This window comes from Adiantum capillus-veneris, chromosome 19 (assembly GCF_014529385.1).
Source record: "Adiantum capillus-veneris isolate H3 chromosome 19, ASM1452938v2, whole genome shotgun sequence".
NCBI classification, from domain to species: Eukaryota; Viridiplantae; Streptophyta; class Polypodiopsida; order Polypodiales; family Pteridaceae; genus Adiantum; species Adiantum capillus-veneris.
Window position 1 is genome coordinate 76,001,575 of NC_140949.1, and position 21,421 is coordinate 76,022,995.

General features: G+C 41.2%; 1 protein-coding gene across 1 annotated transcript in view; it reads right to left on the reverse strand.

Moving 5' to 3' along the window:
• Nucleotides 1–12,857: 12,857 nt before the first annotated feature.
• Nucleotides 12,858–21,421, reverse strand: part of LOC147434252 (Cyclophilin-like peptidyl-prolyl cis-trans isomerase family protein) — a 43,877-nt gene continuing 35,313 nt past the window's right edge. Inside the window, exon 6 of the mRNA XM_086490811.1 lies at nt 12,858–13,183. Within this exon, the coding sequence (XP_086346937.1) occupies nt 13,138–13,183 (46 nt within the window). The 3' untranslated portion in view covers nt 12,858–13,137. The remainder of the gene's footprint in view (nt 13,184–21,421) is intronic.

Sequence of the window (21,421 nt, forward strand, 5' to 3'; positions counted from 1 at the left end):
AAACAAAGTGGGACTAACACATGCTATATAGCACAACTAAAAGAAGATTGTAAGGGACTTATTATGCAAAAAGTTGCACTCACAAAAAATTTGCACACAAGGACAAAATTGCTTACGCAGTACTTCTAGTAGTGGAAACGAAGGCCGAAATGAGGTTGAATAAAATTTTTGAGCAAACCAAGCTCTACAAGTTATCTTGAAAGATTTTTTGACCTGCTAACGCTCACCAAAGCTCACCCAAATTGGAGAAAGTGAGCAGGTAGGTGCTGGCAATACCGACAACTATGCCAGGGAGGATGCAACCTGCTCTGATATCAATTGTTAGAAATAGGGTTGCAGGGCACAGAGCTTGGAGAAGATGAAGAAGCTCAAGGCACACAACAGAGAGTATATTTCTTAGTGCACAAATGAAAGATAAGTTAGCCCTAGAATGATGGGCGTATATACAATGCACATGGAAAAAAACCTCATAGTGAGGAAAAAAATGCCTCGGCGGTCTGATATGTGTTCACACACATCACTACCACATATATGGCAACACTTGAGATCAATAAGAACCTTTGGCATGTATCTCCACTTGCAAAAACTGACCTTGTAGTCAAGTTTGTGGTTGGTCCATATATATTGTGTATGATCTTAGTTTTGGTGATATTATTGTGCTATTTGGTAGTTTGTTTCATGGGTTTTATAAGCTTGGTGCTTATAAAAAATGTGTGAAATATTTAACATGCATAGTTTCCAATTCAAAGATCATTTAAGTTGCAAAACTTTGGCATGCATGTTTTGGTCATTTGACTATTGCTAGGTTGCAGTATTCACAAAAATATGATATAGCTACTTTGTTGCCTCCTCTTGAAGCAAAATGCATGTGAAAACTAGTTTTTGGGAAAAATGTAGCGTTCTAAGTTTTCTAAGGATGGTTTTTTGTAAACCACTCAAAATTTTCAGCTTGTGTTGTCCATAGCCACATTTGTGGCACGATGCATACTCCATCTTTTAGGAATCATTTGACCTTTGTGAATTTAATCGATGATTACTCTAGGTATGCATGGGTTTATCTGCTTAAGAAAAATTTTGGCGTGCTTATGTACTTCAAGAAATTTTTTCTTATAACTAAAAATATACATTGTTGTAGTGTGGGAACCCTCTATTCTAATGGCAAAGAGAGGATACCTCTAAAGAATTCAATATATTTCTCACAAATTGTGGGGTAAACACGAATGTACAATGCCATACACGACTTTGCCACAAGTATTTCGGATTGAGGTTGTCATATATGCTACATATGTACAAAATAGGTGCCCTTTACATACAAATGCTTCACACCCTTGACAGAATTGCAGTGCTATTTCACCTTTAACTCTATTAGAGTTTTGACCACGTCTTCTAGGTTTGATTAGTCAAACATTTAAGGTAGATTTATGTGTATGTAATGGGTAGCTTTTGTCTTAATATTGGTCTCTATATCGATAAGCTTGCAGATTAGTGCCACATGGCAAGCTAGTGATAATAAACTTTTCCTTATTATTTTTATTAGGCCCTTGTGAGAGGGTGTTGACATTTGTGTACCTCGATCTCTCTTTACAGAGGGGCATTAAGTATTGTGTCAAACACAATCGTTCTCGTCCTCTTTCACTTTGTTTTTTGGCTTACTAAAAGAAGCCTTAGAGAAGAGTTAGGTTAGGCATACTTTCAATGTTTTCAATGATAGTGACGATTAAGACTTACCTTAAATGTTATTTTAGTTTTAAAATAGTAAATGGATCTTTTTATTTCACCTGTAATTCCACATCATGACATGTCTTGACTTTTCTTGCATTCTATTGTTTTAGAATGTCAAAGTGAAGCTTCACCTTGCATAATTCTAGTAAATTCTATAGATACACACACACACACATATATATTCGTGAGTTCTTTTTATTTCACATTTCATTTCACACTCACAGCCTCACATGGCTTGACTTTTCTTGCATTCTATAAATTAATTCTAGTCAATATGCAAGAAAGTCTCTTTTATTAAGAGGCCGTCGCCCAAGTTTTCTCCTCACAAAGAAGCGAACCGGAAATACTATCATAAATTTTAAATTTGTAAGATTTTTGAACTATTTTCTAACATATTTCATCATTTTTCTTCCCTTTACCCTGGTTTGCTCAAGTCTAAGCTAAGGCAATTCTTTCTCCAACACTGATTCCAGTTAAACTCAACCTAATGATTTTATCACTTTCTTATTTTTTTAGAAAGCCACTGTGACTCTTTCACTTATTTCTTTTCAATTTCTTACAATGCTTCCAAGCGTTTTTTTATCATTATTTTTTATGCTTTTAGAATGTAGTTATCTAAATAGTTCATCGTTACACCTTTTTCAAAAAAATATAATATTTTATTATGATATCACATGTTTTGATATGCTAGTGTCACTATCTATTTTTCTCTCTCACAAAGAAGCCTCTTATTATGAAATTTTTCTCAATAGCCTTATGTAGGCCATAGTGAATTTTCGCCTTATTTCAATATGCCAAAAAAGTGAATGCTTTTTCAAGACTTTTAAGCTCTTTTGAGGGACACATGTCTCACAATTAGAATTAACCGACCTTCACCAATATGATATTAAGGCCAACTAGCAGGCCAAAAAGACTACCTTTTGAAAGCCTTGTAGTATAATAGTGCTACTTTTTTAGTGTAGACTCTAATACTACTTGATGGTTTGGATCTACTTGCAAAGCTCTAAAGCTATCCAATATGGAATCACTTTTATTACTAATGATGATGGTTGCAAGCAAATTTTGGCCTCTATTGATAAAAATTTCTTTATGGATGCTTCCCTCACCCAATCACTATTTTTTAATGATTGAATCAAGGTGTTGATTGCACTAGATAACATGCTAGATGATGGAAATCTTGCTATCAAGGATTTATTAGCATTGATTCTTATAATTGGAAAAACTCACTCTAAAGAGCTTTCTACCTTTGCCTCTATTTGGTATGAATTTGCCAATTAAGAAAAGATCCATGTTGAGCTGGATGTTTGTTTTCTCGCCAAATGTACCAATTATATCCACTACTTTAGGCATCTTTAGTAGAAACCATATTGCCCTTGAGACAATTAATGTTCAAAATACAACTACAAGAATGCACCCGACCATGGAAAAAGAATGAAGAAGGTTAAGAGCACACAATAGAGATCGTAGTATTACTAAGTAAGTTACTACAAAGATAAGACTTGTTGCCCTAGAGTGATGAGCATATATAGGCAAAAAAAACATCCTAGCAATGGAAAAAGTGACCCCGATGTCCTAATTCATATATATCACTACCAAAATATGGTGAATGTGAGCTGGACTCATCCATAGGGAAGTGATTGACCCCCTATGATTACTCCACAAAGGAAAGTAAGCCCAAATATTTGCACACAAAAAAAAGCGTCAAACTTCTCACAAGGCAAGACCTTGTTAAAAGATTAGCAGTGTTGTACTATGTGGGCACATAGGCCAAGCTAACCTTTCCTAAATATTTTCTAAATGACATAATGAAAATACACCTTGATAAGCTTTGTGTCGAGCATTGAGCCAATGGCTGGGCAACTTGAGTTGATAGGCCGTGTCATTGATTGGCCTAAGATTTTGGAAGGGACCATATTACCTTTTTGCTAACTTAGCATAGTACTTTGGTGTCCCGTAGGATTCTTGCCCGTGGTGTGCCTTAATCAAGCCTTGGGAAATTTGAATAAGACCCAATCATTTTCTTTAAAGGCTTGGGCTCTTCTCTGCTTGTCAGCAGCAACCTTTTGCCTTTGCTGTGAGATAGAGATATAATCCTTAATCTTTTGGAAAGATTCTTGTAGGTCTCTGCTATACTCATTTGCAGAAGCGAAGATCTTCCCGTGTACCTTAAGTAGCAGGGGACTTTTTGATCTTCCCTCAGCTACCTCGAAAGGTGCTTTTCCCGTGGAAGTATGTACAGTGTTATTGTAGGCATACTCCACTAATGGTAAGTACTTCTCCCATTGGGATCTTTGATCTACTTCCGTTACATAGGATTTAAGTAGATCAAGAATTATTAGGTTAGCTATTTCACTTTGGCCATCCGTTTGTGGGTGATAGGCCGAAGAGAAGTTTAGCCTTGTCCCTAAATCCTCAAAGAGATCCTTCCAGAAATTACTGGTCATTCTAGGATCTCTATCCGACACTATGGACATTGGCAAGCCACGGTACTTGAAGATTTGTGAAATGAAGAGGGTTGCCATTTAATGGGCTTTGATAGTCTTTTTGACAGGTATAAAATGAGCTTGTTTACTGAACCTGTCTACTATCGTCCATATTCCCGTATTACCATGGATAGACTTAGGCAATCTAAAGATAAGATCCATGCATATGCTCTCCCATGGTGAATTAGGGATTGGCAAAGGTTGAAGAAATCCAGGTTGCTTCCCTCTATCAAACTTGGTCTTTTGGCATACCACACATTTAGAAACATACTCTTGTATGTTTGCTTTTATGGTAGGCCAATAGAAATATGTTTCAGTCCCCTTTAGGGTAGACTAAATCCCTCTATGCCCCGCATAAGGAGGAGCGTGAGATTCATACATTACTTTCTCACGAAGTGAGCTAGTAATGCATAGTCTATTGCCATAGAGAAGATGACCATCTTGTAAAGTAAATGGTTCCTATTTCTTCCCTAGTGCAAGGGCTAAAATCACATCTCTAAAATCGGGATCAATGGCATACTCATCTATCATAGAAGATAGATCATTGTGAGTTGCTATGGAAACCGCATTCACTCTCAGTCGTCTTGAGAGTGCATCGGCTACTTGATTATGCTTGCCAGCAATGTGAGCAATATGAAAATGAAATTGCGAAAGAAATTTTGCCCACCTCATTTGTTTGTCGGGGAGCTTGGTCTGCGTCATGAAGTACTTAAGACTTTGGTGATCCGTTCGTAGAATGAAAGGAGTCCCCAATAAATAGTGCTTCCATGAGTCTAAGGCATGTAGAAGTGCAAGGAGTTCCTTTTCATATATTCCTAGAGCTTGCTCAATTGGGTTGTGCCTTTGACTTTCATAGCCTATGGCATGCCCTTCTTGAAGCAAAACAGCTCCAAGGCAATCACCACAAGCATCACATTGGACCTCGAATGGCTTTGAGAGATCCGGTAGTGTAAACACAGGTTGAGAGATAAGCTTTTCAAAATCATTGTTCTCCTTGGCAGACCATGTATACCTAACTTTTTTCTTTGTTAGGTCATGTAATGGTCCTGCAATTTGTGAGAACTTTTCTATGAAGCGTCTATAGTATGCACACATACCTATAAAGCTTCTTAGTTCATGAAGATTATTTGGTTTAGGCCATCCTTTTATTACTTCTAACTTTGATGGATCCATTTGGATGCCATCTTGAGAGATAATGTGACCTAAATACTAAATCTCTTGTAAGAAAAATTCACTTTTCTTTCGATTAACATAAAGTTTATTCTCACTTAAAACTTGAAATATTACTTGGAGGTGTTGATTGTGTTGGTCTAATGAATTAGAGTAGATGATGATATCATCAAAGAACACTCCAGTAAAGGTTGGATGAGGCCTGATTAGCTTCTCCATCAAGCGGTTGAATGTGGCTGGTGCATTGGTCAAGCCAAAAGGCATGACAATATATTCATAAAGACCAAACGTAGTGCAAAATGCGGTCTTTACAATGTCTTGATCAACTATCCTTATTTGATGATAGCCACTTTTTAGGTCAATCCTACTAAAGTAGGTGGACCCTTGTAGCTTATCAAATAGGTCTTCTACCCATGGAAGGGAAACCTATTCTTGATAGTGATCCTATTTAGTGCTCTATAGTCGACACACATACGATATGTGCCGTCTTTCTTTTGCACTAAAAGCACAGGAGAACAAAATGGAGATGAGCTAGGCCTAACCATGCCCTTCTCAACTAACTCATGCACTTGCCGCATAATCTCCTCTTGTTGAGCTTGAGAAACCCTATAAGGAGGTTTGTTAGGTGGTCAACTTCCTGGAAGAAGTTCAATTGCATGGTCATCATTGCGTCATTTAGGAGGTAGCTTACAAGGGATGTCGTCAATAAAGACATCTTGAAACCCCTTGAGAAAATTGGATAACTCTAATTCCTTTTGATTGTGTATATTTTCTTTTGCTAAAACATTAGGTTCATTTTGAGAGTCTTTAACAAAAATCATGTATACGGAAATAGAGCTCTTTATTGACTTATTAAAAGCTTGCATATGTACAATGAGTATGGTGTTACCCATTTCCTTAGCATCTATGTACATATCTTTTTCCCTGAACCTAAAGGAGATTCTCCTTTCAGGGAATTTAACATTGGCAACCATGCGATCGAACCATGGTGCCCCTAGGATTACATCCTCATGCTTGAGAGGAGAGATAAAGAAGTCCTCTTTGTCCACATAGCTTTGGACATGGAGCCTCAATTTCCCGATTAAGGGAGTGACTGAAGCTTCTTTCCCCTTGAAAGCACCGTCTGCGGGTAGGACATCTCCCATCTTGTAAGCTTGTATGCCTAGCTTGGTGGCCAACTCTATGGATATGAAATTGTGAGTAGAACCAGGGTAAAAGAGAATAAAAGCATCATGTTCTCTTACCTTTCCCCAAGCATGGCATGGAGGAGATCCTTTGTGGTGAGTTTCCTCCTCTTGGATTTCAACCAAGGTAGCTCTAGGAGGCTCATGGTGGGTGTTCTTTTGGGGACAAGCACGGTACACATGCCCTTGCTTGCCGCACTTGAAACAGCGGTTATCCTTGCAAAAATGCTCAAGCTCTTCAGGAGAGAGTTTATTTTTGCCTTTGTAAACTCCCTTCTCTTTAGCTTTGTTGGAGTTGCCCTTAGGAGACTTTTGGACATTGTCCTTCCCCTTAGGCTCATTGGAAACCTTGTTTTTCGTGGGCTTAGAATTTCTTTTAGCCCCCATTTGGAAATTGATTCGAGAAGCCACGATAGTATGGTGTATAATGGCCGATATGGTGTGTGGCCTTTGGGAGTTGACATACTCCGCCATTTCTTAAGTTAAGCCAGCACAAAATTGTTGCTTTTTCTCTCCAAAATCCAACTTTTTGAAGACAATGGCTTTGAGTTGTAGGTCCCAAACTTGTCTACATGTTTGTGAATGGATTTGTAGGGAGAGAGCTTCAAGCTTCGCCATTTGGTGAGTACTTTGTCTTTGGCATCGGTTGCCAAAAACTGCTTCATAATGGAAGCTCTTAAAGTTTTCCATGTTTATGGAGCTTCACCGTTGGCCCGTAGGCTAGACCACCATTTCCTGGCGAACTTTTGAAAGTGGATAGCTACATGCTGTAGCTTAGAGGACTCCGTGAAGCCCTCATCTCCAAACGCCGCATCGAATTGTTGGATAAAGACCAAGACTTTGTCCGTAGCACCAAAGGTGCCATCGTAGGTAAGGAGGGAAGAGCATCTTTCCTTACCTACAATGTAACAACAACTTGGCATAGGATTTCCTATGGCCTCTTCTTTTTGATGGTTCAAAGGTTGCACCATCACTTTCTTCAGAAGGTGAAGAATTTGAGGAAGATGGAGAAGAGGGTGATCTCTTTCTCGCCTTTTTCTTGCCTTGATCTTCTTTATCTTCACCATCACTTTCATAAGAGGAAGAGGATGAAGAAGATGGAGAAGAGGGTGTCCTCTTTCTCGCCTTTTTCTTCTCTTGCTTTTTGTCATCCCTCTTTGAATAATGGTGTGGAGAAGCATGCGATGGTCTTCTCCATTTTGGAGGTGATAGAGAGCGTTTAGCCCATCGTCTTCGTGGAGCCATCTCCGCCGAGGTGGCAGGAGACTCACTTATTTCTTGTTCCTTCGGTGAGGGCTTTTGAATTCTCCTTTGAGAAGGAGATGCGTGATCAAGGAGAAAATTTTTTGAGCCCTTCATATGGATTCTTCTTCTTCCCGAATTGGAGAGAGGCCTCTTTTGGAAGTCTCGCAAGGAGGCTTCCTAGGTGCTCTCTCCATGGTGGGGAGCTTGGAGAATCCCATGAGCACGAAGGTGCCGTTGCACTTCACTTTGGAGGGATGGATTGCACATGGCTTGTTGAAGCCTAGAAATAAGATAGTTAACAAGCATCAAGGCATCATTAGTAGCCTGCTCATTAGCAAAATCAAAGTTATCAACATTAATTTCACTCTCTTTACTATTTTTAGCCATTCTAACAACTTTTAGGTGTAAAATTTTTAGGTGTACTTTGGCACTTCAAGCCCTAGTTGCTACTCCTCTTTACCCCTTTAGAAAAAGCACTCAAGCTACTGTACCCGTGGCTCAAATACCATTAATTGTAAGAAATAGCAGAGAGGGTCGTTCAACACCAAAATAGCACCGGCTCATGTCAAGCTTCTAATAGCTCAATAGTGGTTAAGCCATAGGCAATAAGCCATAGGCAAGCCCCGTAGGACTCCACTATTAAGACCATAGCTCTCGACGGTGATGCCCCATTAACTGCACAAAGGCAGGTGCATTGCAAGGCTGAAAAATCCCTATTCTACTTACTCACATGCAATTAATAATACCAACCATTTATAGCTAGCTTGAGGACCTCCCTTCTTGAGCAAGAAAAGAGAAACCTTGTGCTCTGGTACCAATGTAACATTTAATGGCCTAGTAACTTGTGTGTAGCGGAAAATAGCATGAACATAGTGAGCATTTCATTAGAATAGATTCCTAATGAGAATAACAAGAGTGCTTGGGTGGAGAGAGCAACAAAAAGTATAACACCTAGTTAGATAACATGAACAATACTTAAAAAGAGAGAGAAATTAAGAAATTGACAACAATTGAGGACCGGATTTTCATGGAGCCGGTCTCCCTCCAAAAGGCTTTGTATTATGGTTTCTCCCATCAAGAGAGACATTTTACAATACAATTCTTTGTGTTCTTTCAATACTAGCTAGTGCAATGAAGATGGAAACTTCAAGCACTAAGCAAAACACTTATCAAACACAACATCAATTCCCTCACGATCTCAGACCGAAGACCTCACACACCTTTGAAGATGGTGAGAGCTAGAGGGGTATGAGAGTAGATTGAGAGGAAGAAGGAGTAGTCTTCCGAGAAAGATGTACATCTCCTCACATAATCACTCATATTAGCATAGCTTAGCTTAGTAATTAGCATGGTAGAGGAGATGAGCATGCATTGAAGCTTGGATCTTGGTTGGATTTGCATCACAAAGCCAAGAGTTGTTGGTATAGGCCTCCCTTCTCACAAGCTTGGAGTAGGTGGTAAGCTTTCCATTAAAGCTTGAGAAGAGAGAGAGAGACTTATTACTCTCTACACATGAGCTTGTGTGAGTGTGTGTAGATAATTGCCTTTGAAAAATCAGCCCCCTCTCTCTCTTGGTCGACCCCTCTTGCTATTTGCTCTTGCTAGCACCTCATTGGACCTATCCCAGCTTAGCCAATAGGATTTCAGGAGCATAAGTGATAGCCTTCTGACATGTGTCCCCCTTTCCCCTTTTGTGAGAGCTTTAGGTAATTAATAAATGCAATTAAACTCTCATTGGACCCCTTTGCCTAGGAGTCAAGCAAGCCCTTGGGCTGCTGAATGCTCATTGGACCCCTTGGGAGACTGTCCAATAGTCTTCTATAGAGCTTAATTCTTATTGGTTCTTTTATTAAGTGTTTTTAAATTAATTAAACTAGATTTACTCTAGCCTAATTCTCATTGGTCCGCCTCCAAGGCCATCCAATAGGATTTGAGTACACCTTGTGGGCATCTGGGCTAGGGAGCTGACATGTGTCCCTCATTCCCTTTGTGTACAAAGGAAGCTTGTGAGTGTGTGTGTGTTTCTCTCTCATCCCCTACTTCTTGGGCTTGCCCCCTCCTGTGTAGGGATGCATGAAGACTTTTTGGGACACACACAAAGCATCCAATTTCCCTAATGTTTGGCCTTTGGACACATCCTTTGAATTTTGGAAGTCTTAATGGGATGAACCTTAGGGTCTTTTAAGCCCATTGTTGCACATTGCTCTTTTGCAGATGCCCCCCCCTTTGGATCCCTATTTTCCCTCCTTCTGATCCCTATTGTGAACGGTCTGCCAGCTTAACCAATGTTCTAGCTTTTTCTCCCTGACACTTCCCCATATTAAATGATTAGTTTAACATGAGAAAATCATCTAGGAGAATTAGATATTAGTTATTATGACAGATACGCTTTGACATGAATTATGATAGATGATTTGGTCAAAAATCCTTAGTGATATTAACAAAATGTTTTTGAATCAAAGTATTCTACCAAGTGAAAATGTGTGTGTGTGTGTTTTGATGTTTTGAAAAGATTACTTAAACACAAAAGAACACGATGTTCAAGAGACAGCTGGCTCTAAACAATAGAACATTGTCTACACAAAAACATTTCTATATTCATAATGAAGAATCATTCCAATTATCCTATACATCAAGACAAGAAGTGCAACTCTAGATGAATTAAGTCTTCATCTTCTACAATGCATCTAAACATCTTTAAGCAAGGATAAGATGTTTTATACGTATCAAAGAGCCTATCAATTGTTATCCGCACCAAAGTTTAAGTTTTTGATATACTACAATCCTAGAGAGTTCAATTTTTTCACGGGTTCAAAAAATATTTATATCAAAACAAGATCTAAACCGTCTAAAATGAAATAGAGAGGTATTCATATCCTCATAGTCCTTCACGGGATTTTTCAAGAGTAGGTAGAGAGAACAAACTCAAGTACTATGTGTATGTGTGTGTGCACGCGCGCGCGTGTCCACCCTTGCCCAGGCACCATATACAATGAGGTAGGAGACCCATTGGGTATAGGCCACTACCTCATGAATTGATGATTATGTAAGTAAAGCCTGATGTCATGCTAGTGGTTATTTCTAATAACAACCTTAGTGAGAGTGTTGCTTAGCTTCTCAAAAAACTACATAACAAAAGTTCTATGATCATTGTGCTCCAATAGGAGTTTTAACACCTTATGAGCAAGTATAAGACAATGAATTTGTGAATATTGTACTCTAGTAAGAGTTTCAAGGCTTTGTGAGTCAGTATTAGGCTATCCGTGTAAATGCAACCTTTCCTTGAAAAAAAGATATCAATTTTAAACAATATTCTAAAAAAGGAAAGTGAAACTACTAGTTCCTATATATTGAAACCAATCAAGTCAAAGGACTACAATGATTGTGAATAGGAACCCCATTTAGGGTCTTTGTCCAATCCACCTAACACCTGTCAACCTTTGCAAGAGTTAGCGACAATGGGTTTGTTCAAAGATTATAGACGAAGTATACTCCAAAGCCAGTTCAAACAATATTAAATGTTTGTATCAGAAGAATATCTAAACTATCTAAAGTGAAATAGAAAGGTAGTCCTATCCACATAGGTTTTTTCACCAAAGAATATGGCTTTTCCAAGACAAAGTGGAGAAAACAAGCTCAAGTACTATTTGTGCATGCACACACTATGCACACACGCCTACCCTTTCATAGAACCATACCCAATGAGTCCATAGCATGTACCAAGGAGATAGATATAAGCTCACAAAATGTATATAATACGTTGGTTCACTTTGTTCAATATGGGATATCATAATGAGGCACATGTGTTGCATGTCCACATTTTAAATGATGTTACAAATCAACCATTTACTACAACAGATTTACAAAATGTAATTGATGTGAATAAGATTGAAATTGAGTAAGCTGAAGGTATACCAAGATGGTTGGTGCACACCTTGCTTGACGGTAAATTGGGTGCACCTTTATCTAATCGTACACATTCAAGTTCTAAGCATGCTTCTTTTGCGTCAAATTGTTATGTTTGGGTTGTATGTAGCATGTATTCAAAACCAAAATTTAGTAGTGAAGAAAAAAACAATAATCAATATTTCTTCTTGCTTTCTGTTTATCCATATTTTGTTCAAGTCTCCTTTGATCATCGATAAATAATGTGCCAGCTGGTCGTACCTAAAGACATTCTCAAATACCCATGTAATTAATGAACTATTCAGATCCAAGAGATCCAGAGCCACAAAATATTAGGTTTTCCATAGTTGATGGGCTCAAAAAGCCCTATTGCATGATTTTAAGATTCAAAACAATCTTTTTTGTAATTCATCAAATTAGCAGAGACCGGGCTCAGAGTCTAATACTTAACCAATGAGCAACAAAAGAAGCTTTAGGTTCACCATTACCTTGAGTAGAACTGTATAATGTCATGAATCATCCATGTAGCCTCTAAGGGATCGGTCCTTAATAACAAGCATCCATACCTTAGTCTAAGAACCCAACACACAGCATCAATAATACATATATCAATATTGTTCTGGATCAATCATTATCTCATCTTGCCACCATGAACGATTGAATCTCACCAATTGCCTCAATTGCCTAAGACTCTTATGGCATACACACTGCGTTTGAAGACCAATGTCATAAGACGTATGTTAATGATGTGATGTTAAAACCTCTGTTCTGTTTGATTGCTTTGCATTGATAAGAGTCACTTGGATCCATCTAGTGTGGTACCCATTAGCCAGGCATCGTCATATGTACAATGAGACGATCACACCATGTATTTGCTCCAAACTAGCCCTTTCATTTGGTGGTACCTGGTTTCCTGCGAAACATATGTAACCATATGCCGGACTCGGACAGTTACTGAAATACGGAATAAGGACAAATCAAATCCCCGGAAGATTCCATGCGTTGGATTCCATAAAACACTCTAAAAACAGTTTACGTATGACACACAAAACAATGAATGGAATGCAAAACCATAGAATGCAGTGAAACACCATAGAAACTTTAGCATCGAACTCAATTCAAGATCCATTATTGTAGTACATACCAATGATCATCGTGACTGTCTTATTGTAGACAGTTTTTTTTATAATCGATCGGGCACTCCGAAACAAACCCGATCATACTAGTACGAGTTTGGTAGTACGGTTCCCCAATTGGATGGGTCTGGAAAAATTTATACTTCGAAATATGAAAGCAAACAGAAACTAAGAACCTAAAGGAGGTCCCATTGTTCAGCTTATGGCCAAACACGAACATTGGAAAGCATCCATTTGGCAACCAGTACTTGAGCAGCTTGGCGGCCGCAAAACCATCTGCAGAATAGGTCTTCAATCAAGAACAGTAGTTCTCAGGATTTTTACATCATGAAGTGGCCTGCAAAGAGAAGGATAGCATTGATTTACATAAAACTATAATTTCAAATATTAGCAAACCAAGTTATACATAGAAATACTCTCATCAATTCAACCAGCGTGGCAATGCTCGTGCATTGCATTTGCATGAAGAAGCCATACTTTAAATCAGTTACTTCAGAAGTACATACACATATCAGATTGACATTGAACTTAACAAATTTTTACTTATACATGCAATTCGCTCCACAAGGGTATAATCAGCTTTTTGAAGCGCCGTAAACGCTACATAAAACAACGTGAAGCCTCACATAGGCATTTTGAAAAGGAAGTCAAGGCAGCCCTTCAATGAAGGGACACACTCAATAACTAAACAAAGACACACTCAGCCCTTTAATGAAGGGACACACTCAGTAACTAAACAAAGATACGCAAACCAAAATAAAATAAAATTGTATGACTTTCTTCCTTCTCCTCTAGGACAAGTTTTAACATGCCAAAAACAATACATTCGACCTTAGTCAGAGATATGTCAAAGGTGGCAGCGGATGATGCAATTAAGACAAGAAATTGCTCGTGATCCGGTGGACACCTCGACTCCACATACATGAACAAGGCACATGTGGAGAAGAGAGATTACTCGGGTAGAAAGAGACATGACATCTGAGAGAGAGAGAGAGAGAGAGAGAGAGAGAGAGAGAGAGAGAGAGAGAGAGAGAGATCTGGGAAAGGCTCTCCATTCTGATAACAAGCTGCTCATACAAGTGACCAAGAGTGGTCCGGCATAGATCTAACATGCACAATGGATAGACCCAAGGTACACACAACTACGACTGCTACTAACACTGCCAACTGCTCCTGCACACAAGACCATTGACACCGTCTCCAGATGGGCATCCAACCCTAAGGTGCTCCTCCTCCTGACACCAACCTAGATCTGGAGAGAGATCTACATGCCTCAAGACTAGCCATTCATGGCTGTCCTCTAGATGGCTGGATATCTCTCCTCTCCTAGGCCTCCACCATCGTCGAGATGCTCTGCCAAAGCCTGAGATCGTGCACACGAGGATGTCCTGAGGAGAAATCTGCCCCCTCCCACTACCTAGAAATAGGCCAGCAAAATAGGAAAAAATGCTGGAGGGGGCCACAGGGCACTTCAGAAGCCGGGGGAAAATCCTTTGCACCCGTAGGAGCCTCTATGGCTAAACACATCCTGGCATCAGAAAACCTCACACTGGCCAGGCTCAGCCACAAAACAGCCCTCACTCTCTTTACACCTATCCTTGGGAGAAACTCCAACCGACTGGACAATCCAGAGAGATACCTAAACTCTAAAACCACCTCTAAGCTCTTGGAAAGGAAGACAGACCAGGAAGCTGGAGTGATGAATCTGCAACTGAAAAGAGAGGGTTTTGTGGACGAGGATATCTACGACAAATCTACGCAGTGGAAAAGTAACCTACAGTTTACGATCCAACTGCTACCCCCGAAAGACGTCCGGGAAGTAAAATGTTGTTTGTTGAAAGTAAATCCAGCTCAAGAATCTCCTCAACTCACCGACTCACGAGTCGCACAACCAGCATTTGTAGAAGGTATTGCAGCTGACCGCTCCAAGAGAATGGATCAAAACTGAGAGTAAGGGCATGAACTACTAGTATCCAGATCATTTTTCAACTCTCAAGTGCTCCACCCTCGAGGAAAAGAGTCGAACGCCTACACCTTCGGTCATATACCACATGTTAGGATCTCCAAGCTGCTACGGAAAATCCAAAGAATGGGACAACCAAAGCTACTAAGAAATCAATTGTCGGATGACAAAGAACCAAAGAACTGCACCAACCACCATATAGAATGATGAACTGCAAATTGTATCTTAAGGAACCTCGTCGGAATTGAGAGTGAAGACTGCTACTAATTTTCAACTGTCTAGAACACCGCCCGAGAGAATCTCACCCCACTCTCAATGTGAATCAAGAACAAACATCCAAGAGAACGGAACACACATCAATACTAAGACTGCAACTAAAACGGCAAGATCTAGAGACCCTACACCCAAGCTCTGCAAGAGAAGAACAAGGTGATATAGAAAGCCACCAAATATGCTGTCAATCCTGTCGGTTGCACATGAAGCCACTAGAACTAATAGGATGGAAACTGAATCCCAAGCTTGCTCCACATCCCCTCTGAAGGGAGAACACCTGAACCATGGATAACCCATACCTCTTCAACAGTCTACCTGTGTAATCGGATCACCCAAGGTAGGTGAATCTGAAGGAAAAGACACATGTGGAACCTGGAACCAAATCTGGAAGAATCGAGAAGACTATCTCCCTATTGCGAAGAATGCTCGAGCTAACTGTAACTAGTTCCTAGCCCAAGAAGGACCACTATCCACTTGTATGAAGCAACATGCCAGTGTGCCCTGAATGGTGCAGTCTCCAAGGATCAATCTGGAGGACAAAACATAGGAACTACTGCTCGGATGCACCGGGAAGAGCAACCATCACACCACAAATCCAAAAGACGAAGCAACCACCAAAGTGGCTCAAGAAAAAAACATCCGCCAAGGTACTAACTGCATTGTGGGCTAAAGCACACCATCCAAAGCTAGAAGAAATAGGTAAGGAAACCAAGGACTAGCCGTGCATGGTACTCCGTTGAATGGAGCATCGAGAGTCGACTGAAGATAATAACCCGGAAGCCCCCTCTGAAAGAGAAGTATCCTCAAAAGTACGTTCTAAGGTAACAACTCACTCAACCCCACGTCAGAACAGACGCACTATCACTAAAAGCTCCAAAGCCAAGCCGAGAGCTCCCCTTAGGATAGGAAGCCCCCTTCCCGCTCAATTCTAGTAAAAGAGAATAAGTACCACTAGAAAGAAATTTGAGACAACCTAGAGTAAAATTGCTTCCTTTGTAACTAAATAGCAAAACCTGAATCTCAAGGACCTGGAGAATCAGAGAATCGCACCGTCGATAAACTCGGATTGCTAAGAATAGCAAGACCTGAATCTCAACGAACTCGAGACTCACAGAATCACACCATTGGTAAACTCCGATTGCTAAGAATAGCAAGACCTGAAGGTCATCACTTGAGGATCGTGTTTACAAAAGAAGCCGCCGGGGTTCCAAAAAGGACCTAGTTACTCAAGCAAACTCCCTGAGATCAAACCAAATGTCCGCCACTCCTCTACGTCTGCCAAGTTCACACCTGTAGGTACAATCCAATACAATATGTCAAACTGCATACAGACCTAGAAGAGCACATATACTCCCACTGTTGTAACTTGCTTCCTTAAAATCTTCATCAAAACTGTCCTTTCCACTTGTGCTGAAGAGAACACACCCACACAACTGAATTCTGCAATCAATATCCAATACACAACACGATATTAATACTCAAGAGGAACCGGCTAGGGAATCTGCAGCATGCCCACGAAGATCACAATGAGCTATCCCAAGGTTGGAGCTCTCCAAAGGGAAACACGGGAGAATCATCCAAATGTTGCTGACTCTGGAAGTAGGAACTAGATGTCCCCACTAACTGTCGACACCTCTTGCAAACCTATAATCCAAATAATCTCGACAAACCTCCCGTTGAACATCAAGAAAACCGCCCGTAAGAGGTTGCAAACCTGCCCCACAACTACTGAAGCTGACAAGCTCACAAGAGATCATAAACTTGTCCCACAACTGGTACTGACAAGTTGACCAAATCTGTAGGGCAATACTACCAACGGGAAATGAGAGAACATGGAGATAAGGGAAGTCCATACTCCAACAAAACCTCCTTGAACTGTTGTCATTGTTGGCTAAGCATCTGGCACCACATAAGGAAGTCAGATGATCAAGCAAGAAGTGGTTCTGAAGATAAAAGTATCCCCCTCTGTTAGGTGCAGCGGACTGAATGTTTGAACTTTGCTCAAGATGAGTGCTCCGAACTGTGCTCAAGGATTCCTTTTACTTACAGAAGGGAGAGCCTTCCGTTCCTTTAGTGAGAGAGTGCAATGACACAAACAAAGTGGATGGACAATGTGTGTGCAAGTGAATGAGATTGAGAGATAGAGAGAGAAGAGAGATACGACACTAGAGACGACGTAAAACCCTCCTCCGAAGGCCCCACTCTCGTCGGCGAGAGTGGTCTACTTATGATTGCACAAACTGGTACAAACTGAATGCATGGGACTGATGCAAGTCTAGACTATGTCGACGATGACGACGACCCCGACCTAAGGGCTGAAATCTGCAATTTTGTATCTGCTGTCCAAAACGCTATGGGCTGAAATCTGCAGTTCTTAAGGGCTGAAACTGATGGTCTTTCCGGGCTGAATCTGCTACTCTTTAGGGCTGAATTTGCAGGTTCTTCAAGGCTGAAAAACACTGCATGCTGAAAGCTGTACCTGTTGAAAACGCTAGGCCAGAACTTTGTCAAAAATGCTAGGTTGCTGAGCTTTTGCTGGCGATGGTTGCTGATGCAAAACGCTAGGGCAAGGGGGTACTGCGGTCTTGTGTCTGATGAAAAACGCCAAGGCTGATGCAGGCTAGGCGATGATGCCTTGTTGAGAAAACGCTAGGGGATGCTGAGGAAGAAACGCTAGGTTGAGTCTTGCTTGGAGGGGAGTCCACCAAGGGGTCTTGCTGAGAAGTTGCCTGTTGAGCTTGGCTCCTGTTGCCTCTTCTGCCATTTAGTGCTAGTCTAGGTTTGCTTATATACAAACTTACCCAATTTGCCCTAACTACTTTCCAACAAAAGTCACTTAAAAATAATAAGTGAAAAATGTCAAAAATAGGGAAAATAGGCTATGCACTGTAAAAATGCTACTGATGGGATCTGACTGGAATCTGATGGTCATGCTGTGTGCAACCAGAGGATATGCATCTAATCTAAGTGTCTGGACATGCACGGTCTGCAAACAAACTCACAAAAGTGCCAGATCACTTCCTATTCTAGACTGACTTGACTGAACTAAACCCTTGTCATGCTGTAGCTTGTCCACGGACACATAGGGTTGGATGTGTCACGTGACATCCCCTCCTTTTCAAAGTGAGGTACTGGTACCGAACTGTATGGCGTCGAGGGAGATCGCCAACAGCATCCGGAACTCCGCCGGGCCAGTGCAAATCTATTGTGATCTGTGAATTGTTTTGAAGTGGTTATTTGGTGCTGTCGCGGTTGATTCTTGACTTGGAGTGTCCAAGTCTGTTACAGTGGTATCAGAGCATGGCCGATTTCTATTCTACGGAAAATCCGATCTCCGATTTTTTTTTCCGCGGCACCTATGGCTTCAGGCAATGATCAGTCGACTCCCTCTGCATCTGGAGATGCGGGCTGGGATCACAACGAAGATTCAGACAGAGAGTATGGCCCGCCTAGGCCTACTCAGGCGGAGCAGCAAGAGATGGAGCGTCGTCAATTGATAGGCGATGCAACAAAGATGATGCTCAATTTTGCCAAGGACGCAAAGATGGCAAAATATATGAACCAGACCTCTTTGGAAGAGGTACAGATGGAGTGGCAAAGAACCACAACACCACTCCCGAAACCCGCTCTCAAGAAACCTTCTGCTTTCAAGAAATATACGGAGAAGGAACTAGAGACCGTGGTTGATGCACGGATTGCTCAGCTTTTCGACATGCAAAAGAAAGGCAAAAAGCACGGCAAAAAGCAGAAGAAAGACACTGACTTCCCGGGATATTTGGGTCATCGGTTGACATTTGACAAGGCAAAGAAACGGAAGAAGCGTGTTCGATTTGAAGGAGTACCCAGTTCTTCTTCTTCTTCTTCTGACACTTCTTCTAGCTCCTCGGATTAGAGCGAAGAAGACAGAAAAAGCAAAAAGCGAAGCAAGACACAAAGCTTCGGAAAGGGCAAGAAAAAGGCAAAGAAGGCTACATCTCGCCCAGAGACTTACAGTTCTACTGAGGACTCGTCTACAGACAGCTCAGATTCCGATGACGGAAAGTTTTATGCAAACAAGAAGAATTTTTACAAAGCCAACCAGTATGACTTTCTCGAAGATGAAAGCAAGAAAGTCCGAGAGTTTAAGGAAGGTGGCCACTCGATCAAGTTTGATACTTTTTCAGGATACTCGGATGCTTCGAAGGCTTTGTCTTTTTTCAGCAGTTTGACATCGCTTTCGCGGGAGGACGCTATTCAGAGCACTCTAAGATTCGGAGAGCTACCTCTTATTTTAAGGGGAATGCTCGCACTTAGTGGTCCACGCTTCTATTAAGCAAGACTGTGCGAGTTACATGGCTGAAATTCAAGAGGCTTTTTATTTCTTCTTGGTTGACTCAAGAGTTTGAGCGAGATATACGAGCTGCTTGGAACCATCTTCGGATGACCAAGAAAGATACAATCAATGCTTATTGTGAAAGATTCTGGAGCTCTTTTCTACCCGCCTCTTCATTCAAGAAGATCTCGTTCACAGAACAGATTGAGCGGTTTACCTTGAGTCTACCTGCAGAGATCCGAGATCACTGCTTGGAACAGAAGTCACCTTCTATTCACGAGTTGATGAGTCATGCCATGCGGGGCTTTGCCATTCACTCTGGCAGTCTGACCTACCCAACAAATGAGGCTATGACACAACGAGCCGAACAAACTTCTGGGAATGAAAGTAGAAAGAAAAAAGAGCAACCAAGAGAAAAATGATGCACGACCCAAGCTTACTCCTGAGGAGAGAGCTCGCTTCATCAGAGAGGGGAAGTGCTTTGGATGCGGGGAACAGGGACATATCTCCGCGAAGTGCCCTAATAAGGCACAGAAAGAACAGAATGATAAAGACGACGACAGGCCTGAGAGTTCGAGAGCAGCTGAGGAATGTGGCAGAAAAGGCAGATAGAAAAGCAGAACTCGTACCACATGGCGTGGGACCTGTACCGAATCTAATGAATGAAAGTACAAACTTTGCCGCTTTTGGGGCAAAGTGAAGGATCAAGAAGCTCTTTTGAAGGAGCAAAGGCCAACTTCTTTTCACTTGGAATTGGCAGCTCGATTTTGAATTACGCCCGACAGACTGACGCCACAGGCAGAGGTAGTTCGACTGGCACCCGGATGGGATGTTGCCATTACACCGAGCATTGGCAAACTTTGTTTGCAATGACAGGGGTGTTCAAGGCACGCAAGTGACGTTCTACTCGGGATCCCTTGGTACCACAAGAACTACGCCATGGTTGACTACCGGGCGAAGAAAGCGACTTTGATAAATGAAGGGCTTAGAGATTGTACTTGATGAACTTTGGTTTCTTACTCATTCTTTGGGAGAGAACTGAACGCTGGATAAAGGTTGAATATGTTTTGACCTGATCAAAAGAACGCCAAGATTTTTCTCCACACTCATGCCGATTGCTTTTCAGAGGGTCTGAAGATCAAACCATTGATCTGATACCTGGAAGCACGCCACCGAATCGGCCACCTTACCGTGTGAGCCGAGTACAGAATGAAAAGATTATGAACCCAGTGAAAGACCTCTTGGAAAAGGGTCTTGTCCAGCCTAGTACTTCGCCGTATTGCTCTCCAGTGTTGTTGGTTTTGAAGAAAGACGGATCTTGGAGAATGTGCATCGATTATAGCACTCTCAACGAAATCACCATCAAGAACAGATTTCCGATTCCTAGGATCGATGATATACTCGACAGGTCACAAGGATCCTCGTGCTTTAGCAGGATTGACTTGAAGAGTGGATATCATCAGATCAGGATAGCGCCGAGAGATGTCTACAAGATAGCTTTTCGGACGACTTTTGGGTTATTTGAGTTTTTGGTAAGCCTTTTGGCTTAACCAATGCTCCTGCGACATTTAACCGGATGATGGACAAGATTTTTCGAGAGTACAGGCTATTTGTTGGCACTTTCTTTGATGACATCATTGCTTTCTCCAAGAATGAGGCAGAACACAGAGATCATCTGCTTCAAATCTTTCAGGCATTACCAGATCACACGTTAGTGATTAATGCAAAGAAAAGTGAATTTTTCCTACCAGAGATACATTTTTTGGGACACATTGTGTCAGCAGAGCAAGAGTGCAAATGGACCCGGCCAAGATAGAGACTATCCGTGATTGGCCCGAATTGAGGAATGTCCATGAAGTTAGACGCTTCTTGGGACTGTGTTCGTACTACAGGCGGTTCATACGAAAGTTTGCAGAGGTTGCTTCCCCTTTGCATACCTTGACACAGAAAGGAGTACCTTTTTCGTGGGGACCCACAGAGGTGACTGCCTTTCGGACATTGAAAGAGAAATTGACTACAGGACCAGA